This window comes from Dermacentor albipictus, chromosome 9 (assembly GCF_038994185.2).
Source record: "Dermacentor albipictus isolate Rhodes 1998 colony chromosome 9, USDA_Dalb.pri_finalv2, whole genome shotgun sequence".
NCBI lineage: Eukaryota > Metazoa > Arthropoda > Arachnida > Ixodida > Ixodidae > Dermacentor > Dermacentor albipictus.
In genome coordinates, this window is record NC_091829.1 from 22,708,485 (window position 1) to 22,724,321 (window position 15,837).

At 46.5% G+C, this 15,837-nt stretch overlaps 2 protein-coding genes across 3 annotated transcripts in view; one reads left to right on the top strand and one right to left on the bottom strand.

Moving 5' to 3' along the window:
- The window catches only part of LOC135901959 (serine-rich adhesin for platelets-like), a 184,422-nt gene that overhangs the window by 144,769 nt on the left and 23,816 nt on the right, over positions 1-15,837 (bottom strand). Inside the window, exons 2-3 of one of the 2 annotated variants that reach the window (XM_070525667.1) lie at positions 4,146-4,198; positions 3,806-3,898 (exon numbers count right to left, since the gene is read on the bottom strand). The gene's annotated coding sequence lies outside the window, so the exon portion shown is untranslated. The remainder of the gene's footprint in view (positions 1-3,805; positions 3,899-4,145; positions 4,199-15,837) is intronic. The other variant, XM_065431816.2, reaches the window with a different exon arrangement.
- LOC135901962 (dihydropyrimidinase-like) overlaps positions 1-15,837 on the top strand; it is a 54,982-nt gene that overhangs the window by 13,618 nt on the left and 25,527 nt on the right. The window contains exons 2-4 of the mRNA XM_065431824.2: positions 14,109-14,203; positions 14,574-14,647; positions 15,400-15,510. Coding sequence (XP_065287896.1) covers positions 14,109-14,203; positions 14,574-14,647; positions 15,400-15,510 — 280 coding nt within the window. The remainder of the gene's footprint in view (positions 1-14,108; positions 14,204-14,573; positions 14,648-15,399; positions 15,511-15,837) is intronic.

Below are 15,837 nucleotides of genomic sequence, written 5' to 3' on the forward strand. Positions count from 1 at the left end.
CCGGTGCCACGACAAATGCGAATGGGACTTCTTCGTGGGCCTGTTGGCGGAGTTTGCTAAACACTGTCTTTTTTTGGGTGCAAGAAGAGACATATGAAGGGAACGACACACGCGCACAGAGCGCCAACTACGAACTGGTTTAATCGTACAAAGGTTCGATTTAATCGCACGAATTATACGAACTTTTTTTTTTGGCGCACGCACAACACAAGACGCATATGGCCTGACAGTGGTTGCATGCCTGCCAACTCTGACGAATTTTTCGTAAAGTTTACGAATTTTCTGAGAAACTGTACGAAAGAAAAACATGGTGACGAAAATATTTGCTCGTCAATCCTTCCGTTCGAGGTCCTCTGAGGGTTAAAGTACTCAAGAGGGGGGTATACCCGATTGAAGCAAGTTCATTCAGAGAAGCTGCAGAGGCAGGCAATACAGGCAAGACCTGGAAAAAAGTCATCGTTATCGGTATTGTATTGGTTGCCGGACTTTAGTGTGCTTTGAAACTTCGGTGCAAGCTTTAAAGAAATGCGTGCTAAAAACCGATTTCTACTAAACTGATTTTCGTACGTGTTACGCTTTGAGCGTCCCTTTGCACGAACGTATCCGCGAGTTGTGGAACTCGTACGAGCGAGAGTTTTACTGTGGACGCTCGTTCTATGCTGCATGCGCGCCGGAAGAAGTCAGACAAACGAGGCGTACCACACGAACGAAGCCCTGGACGCCCGAGAGAAGAGAAAAACCGAAACTGTGTACGTCGCGAAGACAAGGGGGGTCACGCGAGTTTGTTTACCCATCCGAAGCCTCCCTCCCTCCCGCTCACTTGCAGGGCTTCCGGGATCGCTATTCTTCGTGCGCCATTGTCGGCGAGCCGGCGAACTCGGCCGTTGAAGTTGCGTGCAGTGTGAGCTCTAGCTCCCCGTTAGCACTGTATGCTTGCGAACTCTACTTATTACTGTATGCACTCCATCTGTACTTGCAACTTCGATGATCGTCAGCGCGCTGTCTATATATTGTCACGTGGTCGTGACGTCAAAGAACACAGTAGCAATACCGTGAAAGGCAAAACTAGCTTTTATTGGGCGAACCTGTGCCCACAAAACAGGCTATACACTTAAAGCACAACGAGAGCGGCGAACACAGTCGGCGATCGTCAAAAGTCTGATCTGCGAGTCAAGCGCGTCGGCTTTTATAGATCAGTCGTCGAATGTTCCAGATTAACCGATGGGACCCGCGCGTCTTCCGCAAAGTTCTAAACTATTCGCGTCGCGCATACATGCTATCAGATTACACAAGTTGCGGTGAAAGACAACATCGATAACATTCCAGAAACTTCCTTTACATGCAGGCGCGTCCTGCGCTGCGCGATAACATTTGTTAGGCGGCCAAACGTGGTCGCCCGATAAAGATAAGCGCACGTGTCAATATTCACGATCAGCTTCGCAAGCTGCGTAATTATTCCTATCGTGCACAAGCTCTACGCCACTCGCGTGGGTCATGTACGTATACAGTGTGGTTCAGTGTTAAAGAGAACACTTTCTTTTTTCGTTTTCCGGAAAAGATGTGCCGCGAGGCATTTGAATAATTAAAGAAAATCGAATAAAATGTTGCAACGCTGCATAGTGCAGGAACTGACAGCGACGTTTCTTAAATATTATTGTCCGTCACCCAACTGATGTAGTTCTCAGGTACGTATGGCTTTAGTCCAGCGTTTCTAAGTATATAAAGTCTGATCTCCCGCGTTCCGGGCCCTGCCAAAGCAGGTGTCAAGCACCTCACGTTGTCAAAAGAACGGAGCACTTGGTAAACGTTCCCCGGTGGATTTTTCTCGATCGTCGAGCCCAGGTAACGGATAGTGCAAGGACAGCTCCAGCCCGAAGCCTATCAAGACACCTCCTGCGCCCGGGTAAGGCTACGAGGAACAAGCGCTTAATTAGAATTACAGTACTTATCATAGCGCAGTTTTGATACGAGGGCCTGAAGAATTTTTTTAACAAACGGATATCAGCCTAATAAATCACATAATGCACTTTTTTCCCCATGAAGTTGAAGGGACAATAAACAAAAAAAAATAGGTTTAGCTATATTCGTAAAATATGCTTCTAGAACATCGGAGAGCACAGTATTACCATGAAAGCACGCTTGGTATGTCAATAAAGACGGAAAAACGAGACTGGTGGCAACGTTGCATTGAACTTCTCGCTCGATGCTATCTGTCACTCGATGCGTGCACCCGCGCGCGCATCAAGGCGTCCAACCCGCGACGTCATGACGTCATCGCCGTGACGTCATGGATTTCGCCAGTGCCCGCTCACGTCTGGTTTAATTGTTCATCGGCGAAGAAGGACCACGTTGTATTCTAGCGCTACCCGAAACCGAACTTAGCAATTCCAGAACGTTAGTTCTACATAGCGGCCCCAAATACAAGATGTTATTACATCCATGACGTCAGACTGACGTACCGGCGCTGGAGTTTAGCGCGAGATTTTTAAAAAAAAAGTTAAATTGGCCTTCATTTTCTTTTTTCGTAACCAACAACTGTCCGCCAAGTCGAACGAGAATTTAGTTTAAAAAAAAGTACTTTATCACTGTTTCTCTTTTGCATCCCTTTAGAGAGACGTTAAAGTTATGCTGGCTTGAACACTAATTAGGCGTTTATTTAACCGTGAAATATATTGTAAATAGATTAGTCGCACAGGGGGCACATGAGCTAACGGCCTGGTAGCCAATGATGTGAAGAGAGTTGGGAGTCACTGACCAAGTTCGTTTGACTTGGTCTGTGACCAAACTCCTTTCACTTCAATGCCTGACCAGACGAATTTTCGTCGAAACCTTGACTACAGCCAATGTAGTTGAGGTTACGAGGACGAAAGTGCCATCAGACGTATTTACAGGCAGAAGAAAAAGAAATAGGGTTTGAGTGAAATTTTTGCTTGCGATCTATCTATTCGCGCAGTGCACGCAATTAACGTCGCTGCCTGGGAACGACCGTATACGCAGCGTCATTGTGACACGAAAACCGACGGCGAGCAACCTTTCAAAGCAACCACGCTTCCGCGCAGTGGACTGGGTAGCGCTGCGCCACCAAGCGCTGAACGTGACGGCGTCGTTAGGTCGAAATGATGCAAGCGTGCCTACCCGGGTGCCTTGACATTGGGTTCGCCGCTACTGCGCATGCGTGACGATCCACCCGGGAGTCCGTGACGTTACGGACGATCGTGAGCGGCCGCGGGAACCTTCCTGTGCAACTGCCTCTTTGAACGCTGGACCCCCAAAATTTTACTTGAGGCCCCCTTTTCCTCTTCTCTCTCTCCACACAAACACACACACACACACACGTGTGTGTGTGTGTGTGTGTGTTGTCGTTGCTCTATGCTCTGCGAAACGTTCGTGACATGCGCGCGAACCAACGTTGTCGAATGACGGAACGCAACACAAATCAGTTTGTTTGTTTGTTTGTTTGTTTGTTTGTTTGTTTGTTTGTTTGTTTGTTTGTTTGTTTGTCAATAAAACTGGCGTTTTCAGTTCTCAAAATATGGCTTAGGCTAGCCCAAGGTGACCTTAAGCATGTTGTAAAGTGATGCCGCGTGCATCTCCTAAGGCTTCCACGACAAGTGCAACATGTAAATGGCCTCTGAAGTGCTTTCAGTTAGGAACGATTGCTCTGAGCGTGCTGAAATCAATGCGACATGTATACTTGTTATGAATATCAGGACGAGAACACAACGTAAGATATAGATCAACAAACAGACACGAAAGAAGAGGACACGCAGCCAAAAATTCTTAGCTCGCTATTGCGTACACATACCTCTTCGTTTAGCGCACGGCTCGGTCTGTCACGATTCATGGCCAATCCCCGTAGTGTGTTGAGCCGTACCCATAACCACCAAAGCAAACCAAACTGTAAAATGAACGCTTGTCAGGTTTTCCCATTGACCACACTTCTCGAGAAAGTAATAAAGCTTCTTCAGAGGCTCCACTAATAGGCGTGACCGGATCGCCTGATTAGTACACCGAAATACGCATACGATTTGCAAGAGAGGTATTCAACGAAGTACGGTGCAGTGTATGTCATCTCAGTACCTTATATACGACCTGCCTTAAACCTCATGGAAGTTGAGCAGTGTTAAGCATATTGCTGTACTCACACTTGACAGCAGCTTGCTTCTTAGCCATGGACGCCGTTCTTGCTTTCGGTGCGCTGCATAGAATATCCCCGGGTATTGAAACGCGATGCACAGATGGATATGAATCAGCACGGCAAACGCCAGAACCATACGCAGCGGGTAGAATGAAGTGTGTAAAGGGATTTGCACACAGCAGCTGCGAGGCACTGCGAGCAAGCAGTGCATTACGCTTAACAAAGTTTCGCACGGGTTTTACCAGTGGCCTCCGAGATCCAATACCTGCCCCGCTTACCGATCTCGGAGGCCGTAGTCTTCGCCCGTAGATATTTTTTTTACAAGGATTATCCGGTGTTCTGATCGTTCGGCTACGCACCTGAGGACTTGGCGGTACGTAGAGCGGCTGCTTCTGATCATACACGTGCCTCGTTGCTAACGTACTATGGGGATCGCTTTTTTCTTACCCTCATATGCTAAGTTTTTCATCACTTCCACTAAATCTTACTACTTATCGTTCCCGATATTTAACGTAGTTTAGATATCTCCGCGCACCAAATAAACTAATTTCATGCTGTCACCCAGAAATATTTGTACAGCCTGCTGACTATAACAGTAACACTCCTGTGTCTCATAAACGGTGGCATATAGTCAGTCAAGCGAACATACCGTCACATTGCTGGCATGGCTCAAGGACAGAGGGATGACAATGATTATTGAATGTTCCCTCATACTCTTACACACTCACATTCACACACATACGCGCTTCCCTAATATAGCTTCGCTGTTTTTGATGTACGAGTCGCTCGGATTTGCTTACTTCGCAGATTTCTTTTCTTCCTTTTTATTTTATAGGCAGTCTTCAAATAGCGGTAGCGCACGCACATCAGACACACGGACAAAGAAAATACAGGCGGCCGCACACATCTCACAGAGAGCTCGCGTGCTGCGCTGCTGAGCACAACACAGAAACTGGAATTCGCGTGCCCTTATGCCTTCCTCTGTTCACAGGCATTGTCTTAAACCGGGCAGCAATGCGCATGCTTTTTCTTCCTTTTTTTTTTGTCTTTCTTTTTGCATCGCAGCTCATCGCTCTAGACAAAATTGTAGGCGTCTGAATGTTCCTTGACTTTCTTTGTGCAGCGGTGTGTTGCCCACCACGTTCGTATTATGTATACGAGGGCGAATCAGTCTTAGCCCCATTTTTTTTTCTTTTTAACAAAATTACGGCTGTAAATGCGAAGTCAACATATCCATTCCCAGCGGTAGACCTTTCTTGGACCGGCCCGGCCTTATCTGCCGGTAGCTCCGTGGCAAGGCGCTGCTGTCAGTTGTTGAAGATGGCAGTTATGCTTCACACGTCCACGGCGTACGAGCAACGGAGTGCGATTCGTTTTCTATGGAGCAAGGGACGAACACCCACCCATAGAAATACACTGGGTAATGCAGCCCACGTATGGAGAAAGGTGTCTCGCTCTGAGAAGTGTGAGGTGGTGGTGTGCTGAGTTCGCAAAAGGCCGCGAAGTCTTGCATGACAACGAGCGTTCGGAGATGCCACGTGCGCCGCTGACTGACGACAGGGGTATCTAAATTTAGTCCCGCGATGGGACAAACGTCTGAACCGGTGTGAAGGCTGTGTGGAAAAATAGTGTAAGGTACTCAGAATAGTGGGTATATTTGTAATTACCTGTATGTACCTTATTTTGGCTTCTAAAAAAATAGAGGCAAACACTTTCTGATTCACCCTCGTACCGTGCAAATAACGCATCGAGAAAACTTGCCTTCCCCCCATCCCCACAGAACTTGTTTCGGAGATATACCGATGGCAGTATCAATCTGGTGAAAAATAGTGACCGTCCAAAAGGCAAAGCAATGTAGTTGCGGACGAAAGTAATTGGAACACGGGAGCTATAGCTGTGGGCGGACTGCACCACAATGCCATGTATCAGCCTCAAGGGCGAGCAAGAAATTTGCTTACGCATGTGTTCAGGCCAGCAACCATATAGCAGTTCAATCCGAATGCCCTCTAGTAGCCTTGATGCTGCGAGAGCAGTCGAATGCAGATCGGCCACAGCTCCCGTGTTCAATTACCTTCGTCCACACCGACGCGTGATAATACGAACATGACAACGAGCCACGGTTACCAAACACCCAGCCTAAGTGACCCTTTTGGTTTATCAATTTAATCGTGAGGAAACACCGGCGTTGATGTTTTCTGTATACTTTGTTTCTCTCCCGTCATCAACGGCGGTTATATGGTTTTATTGCTCCGTTGTAAAGGCAAATAGGCTCACATCTTCTACAGTTCTTGCAGGCCAGCTTTTCGACTTCCGGCACGAATCCCCGCAGGCCGGAGATGCCGACACGCGCATATACACGCTCGTCGGGGAGGCTCTATCTACAGCTGACGGACGCTTCGCTCTCGTCAATAAGGAAGTGTTCTCGCCGCCGTTCAACTGTTCCAACCGATGCGGGGTTTGGGGGGGAAGGGGGGGGGGGACGTGTGGTAAATGGCTGAGGAGAGGAAACGTGAGCCGAGTTGCGAGAGTGGTCGATGCTGGCAGATAGAAACGACGTGTGAAGTTGGTCCCGCCCGCCCGCTCGCCTACGCAACGCCGCGTTGCGTTTTCTACTCGTGCGGTGTTGTCAACCCCTCCCCTCGGAAGTTTGCAGTTGCGTCATTTACGCTTGGAGTTCGCCGCACGTCACAGTTGAGGATCGCGCTGGCGGTGTGCTGTGCGTGTTCTACGTTGTTGTCGTTTTCTCTGTCTACTTCGTTTCTCTCCCCCGTGGATCAGCGTCTCCGGTCGAATTCGCGCGCGTCGTTGTTTTGACGTGCCGGATGATGGGGTTCCGGCGGACTCTACGTTCCCACGCGTCACGAAATGGTGTGTGTGTGTGTGTGCGTGTGCGTGTGCGTGTGCGCGTGCGCGTATAACGGAATTAAACGTAAGGGTGGCATATCGAAAATCATAGGCGTGCTTCTTTAACTTCCCTGACTTCTCGTCTTTTCCTTTTGTCGGCTATTTCGTATGTTGGCTGGTTTATATCTTTGCACCGAAGCAGAATGACGCCGATACGCATCGTAGACGTTGCGCCGCTGAATGCTTGAAGCCTGTCAAGCACCACTTCGTGACATTTCCTTCTTTGCCTTCCGCTATTTGTTCCACGGGGGAGGTGTTTCCAGGTTCACTGCCGCCAACGACCGCTGTTTTTCAACATTACTGCTAATATGTCCAAATGCGTGCCTGCCGACCCGTGAACATTGAACTGCGTAAAATTCAGCGGACACGGCATTGCGGAGAGAGGGCGAATATCGCACATTTTTAAGCATATACGGCTATTGTGTGTGTGTGTATATATATATATATATATATATATATATATATATATATAGAGAGAGAGAGAGAGAGAGAGAGATGACGATACAATTGCAGTGCAGCTGGCTCAGCGGCCGTAGCTGAAGAGCGGCAGAGATGGTAACACTCGCAGACTGAATCCACAAACCAATGGCAGATGATGTAGGTGTGGCGGAGACGTCAGTGTAAATATGAAGTTGATGTAAATGTGCACGAGAGCAAAATATGTCAGCGCTGGCCCGGGAATATTTCTCTCGCTCTTGAATTTGTTAAAGTGTCCTTTTCTTTTCTTTTGCATAGTTCCAGTAATTGCACACGCTGTTAGGATAGATATCGGCACACTGCGATCTAGAACGAGCTAAATAAGCTACAGCACGATGCTTTTTGTGAAAATTTTATTCGCAATAAAGTGCCTCCAAAGATATTACTACATTTTGTAGTTGTGTAGGACATAAAATATAATACAGTAGTTACGCAAGAAGTACTGACATATTTGAAATCTACATGACAAACTCTTTGAATGGCAGTATTTTCAAATCACTAGTACATTTTTTTTTTCCGACTAGCATCTCCCCCTTAATATCCGATCGAACTAGCAGAAACAAGCCGAGTATGCAAATGCATGCACCGTGACCGAAGGAAACGGTTGAGTGTCTTCTTTCTCTCTCTCTACCTCTTTTTCTCTCTCTCTCTCGTAATGCAGCGCGGCTTCTAGCGAGGCGTTCTCGACACGGAACTCGCACGAAGGCAGCGCTCGATATGTGACGCGACCACGCCCCATATGCCAGAGTTCCGCCGCCCGATGCGGCCCGTTGCCCATCGCTTTCTTCGCTTCACATATCCTCTTCCGCCTTCGCCCGTGTGTGTGTGTGTGTGTGTGTGTGTGTTTATGCGTGCGTACTAGCTCGGCTGTGCTCCGGCGAAGACGAGAGGTCATGACCCCGGGTCATCACGGGGGCGACAGCTCTTATACTACTCCCGGGTCACGCTGCGCTTCTTTTTTAAACGTCGCCGACTTCGTTCTCGGGCTTCCGCCCTCCCGTCAACGCGATCGCCACGCAGCGCCTACACTAGAACGCAACGGTGTAGAAACGGTGCGCGGTGAATTGCGGGTTCGGTCGATCGGATGTCGACGCCCGTCTTTTTCACGAACGGACGGTCGCGCGGCAGGCGGAGCGTTTAGGCCGATGAGCTTATCGAGTCTGAGGAGGAAAGAAAAACCCTCGCAGACGCGTATGCTAACCCGAGCGACTCGCACGTCACGGACGGGGAAGCTGTAGTACGAGGGCTTTCGGCATGTCCTTCGGAAGGGTTCGGTTCGGTTTGGCTTTACCACCGTTACCACCGCGCGGAATCTACCCGAGAAACTTTGAGAACGTTTACATGGAAAGGAAATGGAGGAAAGGAAACACAACAACAGAAAGAGAAATAGTTGAGGCATATTTTATAAGGAAAGCAGGCGACAAGTGCGTCAGCTGTACATCTTTTGAGTTTGCAAGAAAAAGTGACGTTTCTGTGGAGATATCTAGACACTTGAACTGATCGACCATACACTCGTATGTATGATACGATTGATTTCAATCTTTGTGCGTATGACAAAGAGTGAATGATGTAGGTGATGCGCAGACAATAAATAGATGACCGTTTGTAATAAACGCCAGTGTTAAGTAGTGCCAGTCCTGTCGTATGTGTTCCTTCGACTTCGTCTTTAGCGCTTTTTTTATGCAAACCGTCAAGATGAACCAACCCGCCCAAATCAAGGTATTGTTGCTTACACGCAGCGCTGGCTCCGCTACAACGCGCCTGTATTAGGGTGGCTACCTATGTGCCTCCTCCATTCCGGCTCCGCAGTCACATCCGGCGTACGCTGCCCGCATTACCATAGCCTTCGATATCCATTTTTGTTACACATAGGGCAACCGTCACTGAGGCGTTGGTTTGGGCACCCCTAAACTGCTTCGCTGTAAGTAAAGAGTGAAGTTGACGCAACGCTTCAAAAAAAAAAAAGAAAAAAAACGAGGTCGAAGACAAAAATTTTGCTGTATGCGTCGGACAAGTTGTGAAGCATGTGACGTCACGAAGGCGCAGGGCCACACTGCCGTCACGTTTTGTGCAGGAACAAAGGAATTTTGGACAAACTCTACGGGTCGTGAATATTTGTGTTTTAGCGCTACCCCATCAGACGGTTAGGGCGACCGAATCTTTCTTCGTAAGCCCTGCCTACTAACTTTGCTGACCGTGTCTTGCCGAATAGTTCAACGCAGGACAGCACATATGACGGTTTTCTTTCGTTGTTTTTTCCGCCACACGATACGAATAAATCAGTCTGCTAAATAACTGGATTTAGTATAACCTAATGTTGGTTTCCGTTATATCCATACAGTCTGACGTTTGTTCTAACGTCTATAGATTTTTATTCATCTCAAAATCTTACAGATTGACCCCATGAGTGTAGCAATGAACAAGTGGGGAGGAGGGGGTCATCACTACAAGACAGTTGTACAGGTGAATACCGCCAAGATGAGTAGAAATCATCGCTGCAAAACAGGGTTACTAATAAATAAGCAGTACCGAACATCGTATAAATTTCATCTCGCACACATAATCAAACATTGTGTAAAGAAAGTGTAGTTTAAAGCATGAGAAGGAGAAACAAATACTAACAATACTCAGATAAACAGAAATTGCACTTCGGGGTAGCGTACAAAACATATAATAAATTTTACTACGCACATTGCTCGCGCACATAAAAAAAAACTAGTTTAAAGCACGAAAGAGAAAAGGGAAGAAAAATCCGAGTGACGCTGCATAGATATACAGAACATGTGGCATACAGAATGACACATTTTTGGGACAGAAACTGCAGTTTCAGGAGTTGCCTAAGTTTATCTATGTCCGTTTGCATGACAGTGCTCGTGGCAAAGCCGGCAAAGCCCACAAATTCGTCCGTCTCTCCGTAGATGCGATTGAAACTGGAGATGCGCGACTCTCAGGCGTCTCCCGATGTTATTTGTTTTCCCCGCATGACTCCCGCGTCTCCTGTAATCCAGCTTCTCTCCGCAGCCAAGCGCTGGCGGCGGTTGCCGTGGTTGCGGCATATTACGAGAGATGGCGCGAGTGTTGCGCTGCTAGTAAAGCCCCTAAGGGCTTTAGCTGCTAGTACCAACTAACGGCGGGGTTACTTGGGCGCAAAAGGGGATGCTGCTCTTGGGCGTGGGATCGGCGAGCGGTGCGTATGTTTTGCGCATGCGCCGACCCACTTTGCGGTACTGCCCCGGGAAAGGCTTGGGAGCCGGACACCGGAATGGACGAACATGATCGTTCGAATGCGTCACCGTTCGCGCATACGTCACGCGAACGATTACTAGGCGTTGGTGTCCAGCATGGCGGGCGAACACATTTGCTCACTATCCGGTCGCGGTTAGTCTGGCGTCCTCGGATTTGTCGCGCGCCCATCGGCATGGTCTGCGTGTTCAGAGCCGGCTAGGAAGCATTAGTGTATGAAAGGTGCAATAAATGCTCTTCTGATTGCTTGCACTACTGTGTTGTCGTTCCCTTGTCCCAAGAGCACGTGTGAAACCCCACAGGACTTATTTTTCAGTCGTCGTGATATGCAACTTGCACGTTCCAGCAGCAAAGACGATGACTTCAGTTGATGAACATATTTATGGAGCGAGGACAGCAATGCCACGTCACGATGATCCTACTTAGTGCATGAAGCGAAAGATCACCTTTGAACTTTGAGTTATGCTTGACCGCCTATTGTGATTGCGGGAAATGAATCGACTAGCTCGGTTTTGGCTGGCTTCTAACATGCAGATGGAATATTCATGATAAGACCATATCGGGGATGCGAACTCGAGCTGGGGACGGACGAAAGTAAAGATTTGCACTACACTGCGCGTTTTAGTGCATGCTCGCGCTGTTTATGCAACAGTTATTTTATTTGGCACGACCATGCTTATCATCTCAGTAACCTAATAATCTCGCTAAGTGGCTAACGCACATGAAAGTTACCGACACAGGGTCCGGTAGACAGGACGAGAAACAAGGGTGTTATTGCCCCCGCCAAGGGCAACAATGAGAATCGGAGCCCGACGCCGCCGCTTGAGCCGCTTCGCAGACGGCAAGAAAAGCATGTGTTGGCACACTGGCTAACTGTGCATATCATTTGGAAGAGGCAGCCAGAAACGACTTCAGATAAGAAGCAGACAGGTTTGATTAGGTGGATTAACGCCGTCTTTTTTTACTGTGTCACGCTATCCTTGGCCGCGAAGCGGTGCCCTTAATTTCCAGATGAGGGCCGTTGGCCCGAATCGAGCTAGTGGCGTTATGTACAGTGAGGCGCGTTTGTAATGCGCAACAACTTTCCAAGGAGCAGATTAAGCGTTTGTTAGAACATCATTTAGGCTATGACACTAATTGTTACGATAGTGCAATGAGATGTAATGAGATCGCTTTTTTCGGTGAATATCGTTCAGTAAACTTAGGACCCTCTACGCATCATAACGGACATACAAATCCAGTTACAGCACAACACTCTGGGCATAAGAAGGAGACGAACTATGCCACGTTTGCCCAACATACCGTTTATCCAACATGATTGGCTGACAGCGCATCGTCCCTCTCCTTCTTACGCCCTGTGTATTGCGCGGTTACTCGTTGTTTTACGCAACACATGTACCAACCGGCCCAAAATTCGCACTTTAATTGCAGATCACAGTGGACGCATCAGTTTTAATGTTGTTTCAACATCAGAGCAGAACCGATAGGGAAGAGGAGGGCCGTGAAGTACGTTTCAAATGCCGCAATATGACGTTAATTCCACAATGGAACGTCGGCACGGCAACTTGCGTGACATTTCACAGCGGTGACTGGAGACCTCTGGGAAAAGGCCTTCGTCCCACTATGGACAATCCCTGCTGCTGATGATGACGATATGATGACGTTCTCGCATACCTTTCGCAAGAACTAACCGCGGCGCCGGACAACACAAGTTGTTCCCCCCCCCCTTTTTTTTTGGCGCTGCAGCCCATTGCGCTCCTCCAAATCCTGTTCCGATCACTTGAGGGGAATTTAAAAGCTTTACCTACAAGCTTGTAACTCAAATTAAAGTTACCTTTATATTTAGAAATGTGCACCTTTGCGGAGGTTGCCATATTGAAACGATTAAATTATACAATTCTGACACGTTTATCGACAGTTTCATCATAATTGCTGACTAAAGACCTTATGTATATAAGTGACGCTGTGCACGATATAGGCGATTGTGTTGTTTACTCTGAAGCAGTAAAGCCCGAGAGACGCAATGCTGTTCAATAAATCTATTTCAGAAAGTAACAGTTTGGTGTGACGCTTGGAAAATGCATATCAGCTTCGAGAAAACCGTATTTGTGGGACATAAAAAGGACATTGCAGGAGGCTGACAAAATTGGAATTAAAGCTTCACATATTCACTAGCTGAGCCAACATTTCGTGCCGTATGCCTCGGCTGTCTGCCTTTACTTTGCTGAATCTCCCCTCTTGCACACCTGCCGATTTTGAAACTAAAAGTCGGAAGGCGGGGGGTTGAGAAAAAAAAAAGTAATAACCGGTTCTCCCTCTTTTCTTTTTTTGTCGCTTAAAGTCTGCTTCTCCCAACGCTTCCTTGCGCGGCGTGAAGCTCGCTTTCCGTCACGGCCGCAAGTCTCCTTCACTGCCGAATGCAGCTCGGACGAAAAACTTATTCTGAGATGAGGAAAAAAAAAGGATTCGTCCCGGAGCGTTTTCTAAGACGCCAGGAATGGTCATATTTTAAAGCGAACAAATTTATTTGCCAGTTTCCCCGTTTCCTTGGTTGGTCGGACTCGGCAATTAAAACGTTTGTTCGTTTGACTTGCTTTACACGGACGATCATCGTCGGTGGTTTTTGCACCATTTCTTCCTATTTGTTTTCTGATTGGAGCTCAAAGTCCATGTTGCCATTTTATAAATTATCCCCTTTGTGCACCAATTAATTTTGTCCATTAAGAGTTGAAGTTTCACCGCGTTTCTTGCATCTCCAGAATAATTACAAGCGTACATCCTGTAAAAAAGGTTAATAATTCTGATTTCTTCAGTGAGCTTTTTCTCTTAAAATTTACAGAATGCAGACTCCATGCAAGAACTCTCAACATGAATGTAAGATGTGGGAGCATCAAATATTTCATTCATAGCATTAGAAAGCACCTATCTAGCTATTTGAAAAAAATATGCCTGATGTGAAACATGGCAAAAAATAATTAAAGTGAACACATACAGGGCGATTTACAGACTCCAAGAGAGAGCACCTTGCCTACTACTTTCAAACTCGTTTTACTAAAACACTACATGTATATTATTCAAAATTGCAGCTCAGACCCAACTGGAACATGTATGCGACATGTTCTGAATATAATTATTTTCATCAATGCTTTTAATTTCGATCAATCACCTTGGCATGCACAATTGTGCACCTAGCATCTGAAGAGCATGTTTATCCATCAGGTTCCCATGGCTGATCTGTTCAGCAGTCGCTTAGGTTGCTTTTTTCTTGCCAACCTGCTGTCTTATCTGGAACTAAAATAAACTTGTTATTGTGTAAGTGAAAACAAATTTGCTGTTCTCTCTGCAGAGTGCACAGACAAGGTTGCTGATCAAGGGCGGCAAGGTTGTCAACGATGACATGATGGCCGATGCTGACGTCTTCATTGAAGATGGCGTCATTAAGTGAGTTGGCAATGACTGACACTATGCACTTCTGCCAAGCGGTATAATGAATTACATCACTCATTATTTTGAAACGTTTCTGCCGAAATGCACAAGGAAGCTTTCGCGCTTAGATAAATTGTTGTCAGTGTTTCCAGAACACAAACTTCACAGTAGAAGGAAGATACTGATTTTCAAATTTTTCGTCGACACTGGCGTTTTTGCTTTTTGGTAACCGAAGTGTACCCCTGTGTTATATCTTTTATAAATGAGTAATGGCAGCTTTAGTGCACGCGAAGCTTTGTCTGCTTTGCAATATCTTGTGGAACTTATTGGCATAAATCATTGGTGTGTGTCCAAAACAAAAACTTAAAACGCCTTCCCCTTTCAGGCAGGTGGGCAAGGACCTGTCTGTGCCCGCTGGGACTCGTACTATAGAAGCCAATGGGATGTACGTCATGCCAGGTAAGCGTAAAATGACTTAACAGAGACACACATATAACAGGATTTCTTCTCTGTGTGTCTTCTTTGAGTTTTCTGTGTTATTACATTGGCTTTTGAAAGCTTCTCCCTGTACATTTTATCTCAATAGTCTATCTCATACGATCAGAGCTACTCTAATATTCTGGTTACGTACAGCATGTACCAAAGTTTGCTGTGCACACCTCAGTAATTGTTCACTTCAGCAGGGGGACCAAGGTTCACGAGTTGCCTGCATTGATGTGGAGGCCCTGCATGCTGGCATGTCATAATGAAGTGATATTATTCTTGTTCCCAATCAATGACGTTTCCCCACTAAGGAGGCCAGGCCAAGAAGCAGGCAGTTTAAAATGATTTCTGAATAATAACTTGCAAATCAAAACAAGCTAGAAGAAAACAGTATGCGCATACAGTTGCCAATGAGACACTTAAAAAAAAAGTTGCAGACATTAAAAGAATTTTTATGTAAATGATTTTGAGAACTAATAAATTTAGAACAGCAAGGGATACTTCTGAAAATATCACAAGTAGTCATTTTGTGAACTGCTGTCAGTGTTTCTTAACGTCTTCCAGTACTGTGTGTCTGCTTCTAGCAGTGGTGCTGCATTTTAGATGATCTGCACATTTTGCTCAAGACTTGGTGCTTGCTGCATCAAATTAAAGTTAATTAACCCTATTGGTGAAATATTTCAGCTAACGTATAGTTCAGCAGAAGGCACGCCATTTTTCTCCACCAGGTGGCATTGACTGCCATGTCCACTTCGAATTCTTCTTCATGGGAGCACGCACTGCCGATGACTTCTACACAGGCAGCAAGGCAGCACTTGCCGGAGGAACCACCATGATCGGTATGCTTCGCACATAGTGCAACATTCACCGACATTCTTTTAAACTGATATGCAGCATTTGCTCAGCCTATTTCCATGTGCCCTCGCATTTCTTAAACACAGCTAACATGCCCCTAAATTTAAAAAAAACTGCCTAGAAATTATTTGGCACAGCCAGTACATTATCACGCTATATATAGTATTATGGTAGCTCTGTAGGTGGCCACTTTGTTACAAGCTTACAAATCTTGAGTCTAAATTCTCATGCAGCGCTAACAGCTCAGTAATTCTCATTCGTGTCTCTATGACCTCACAAATGATAATTTCTTTGATGCATCCTTGCACAGA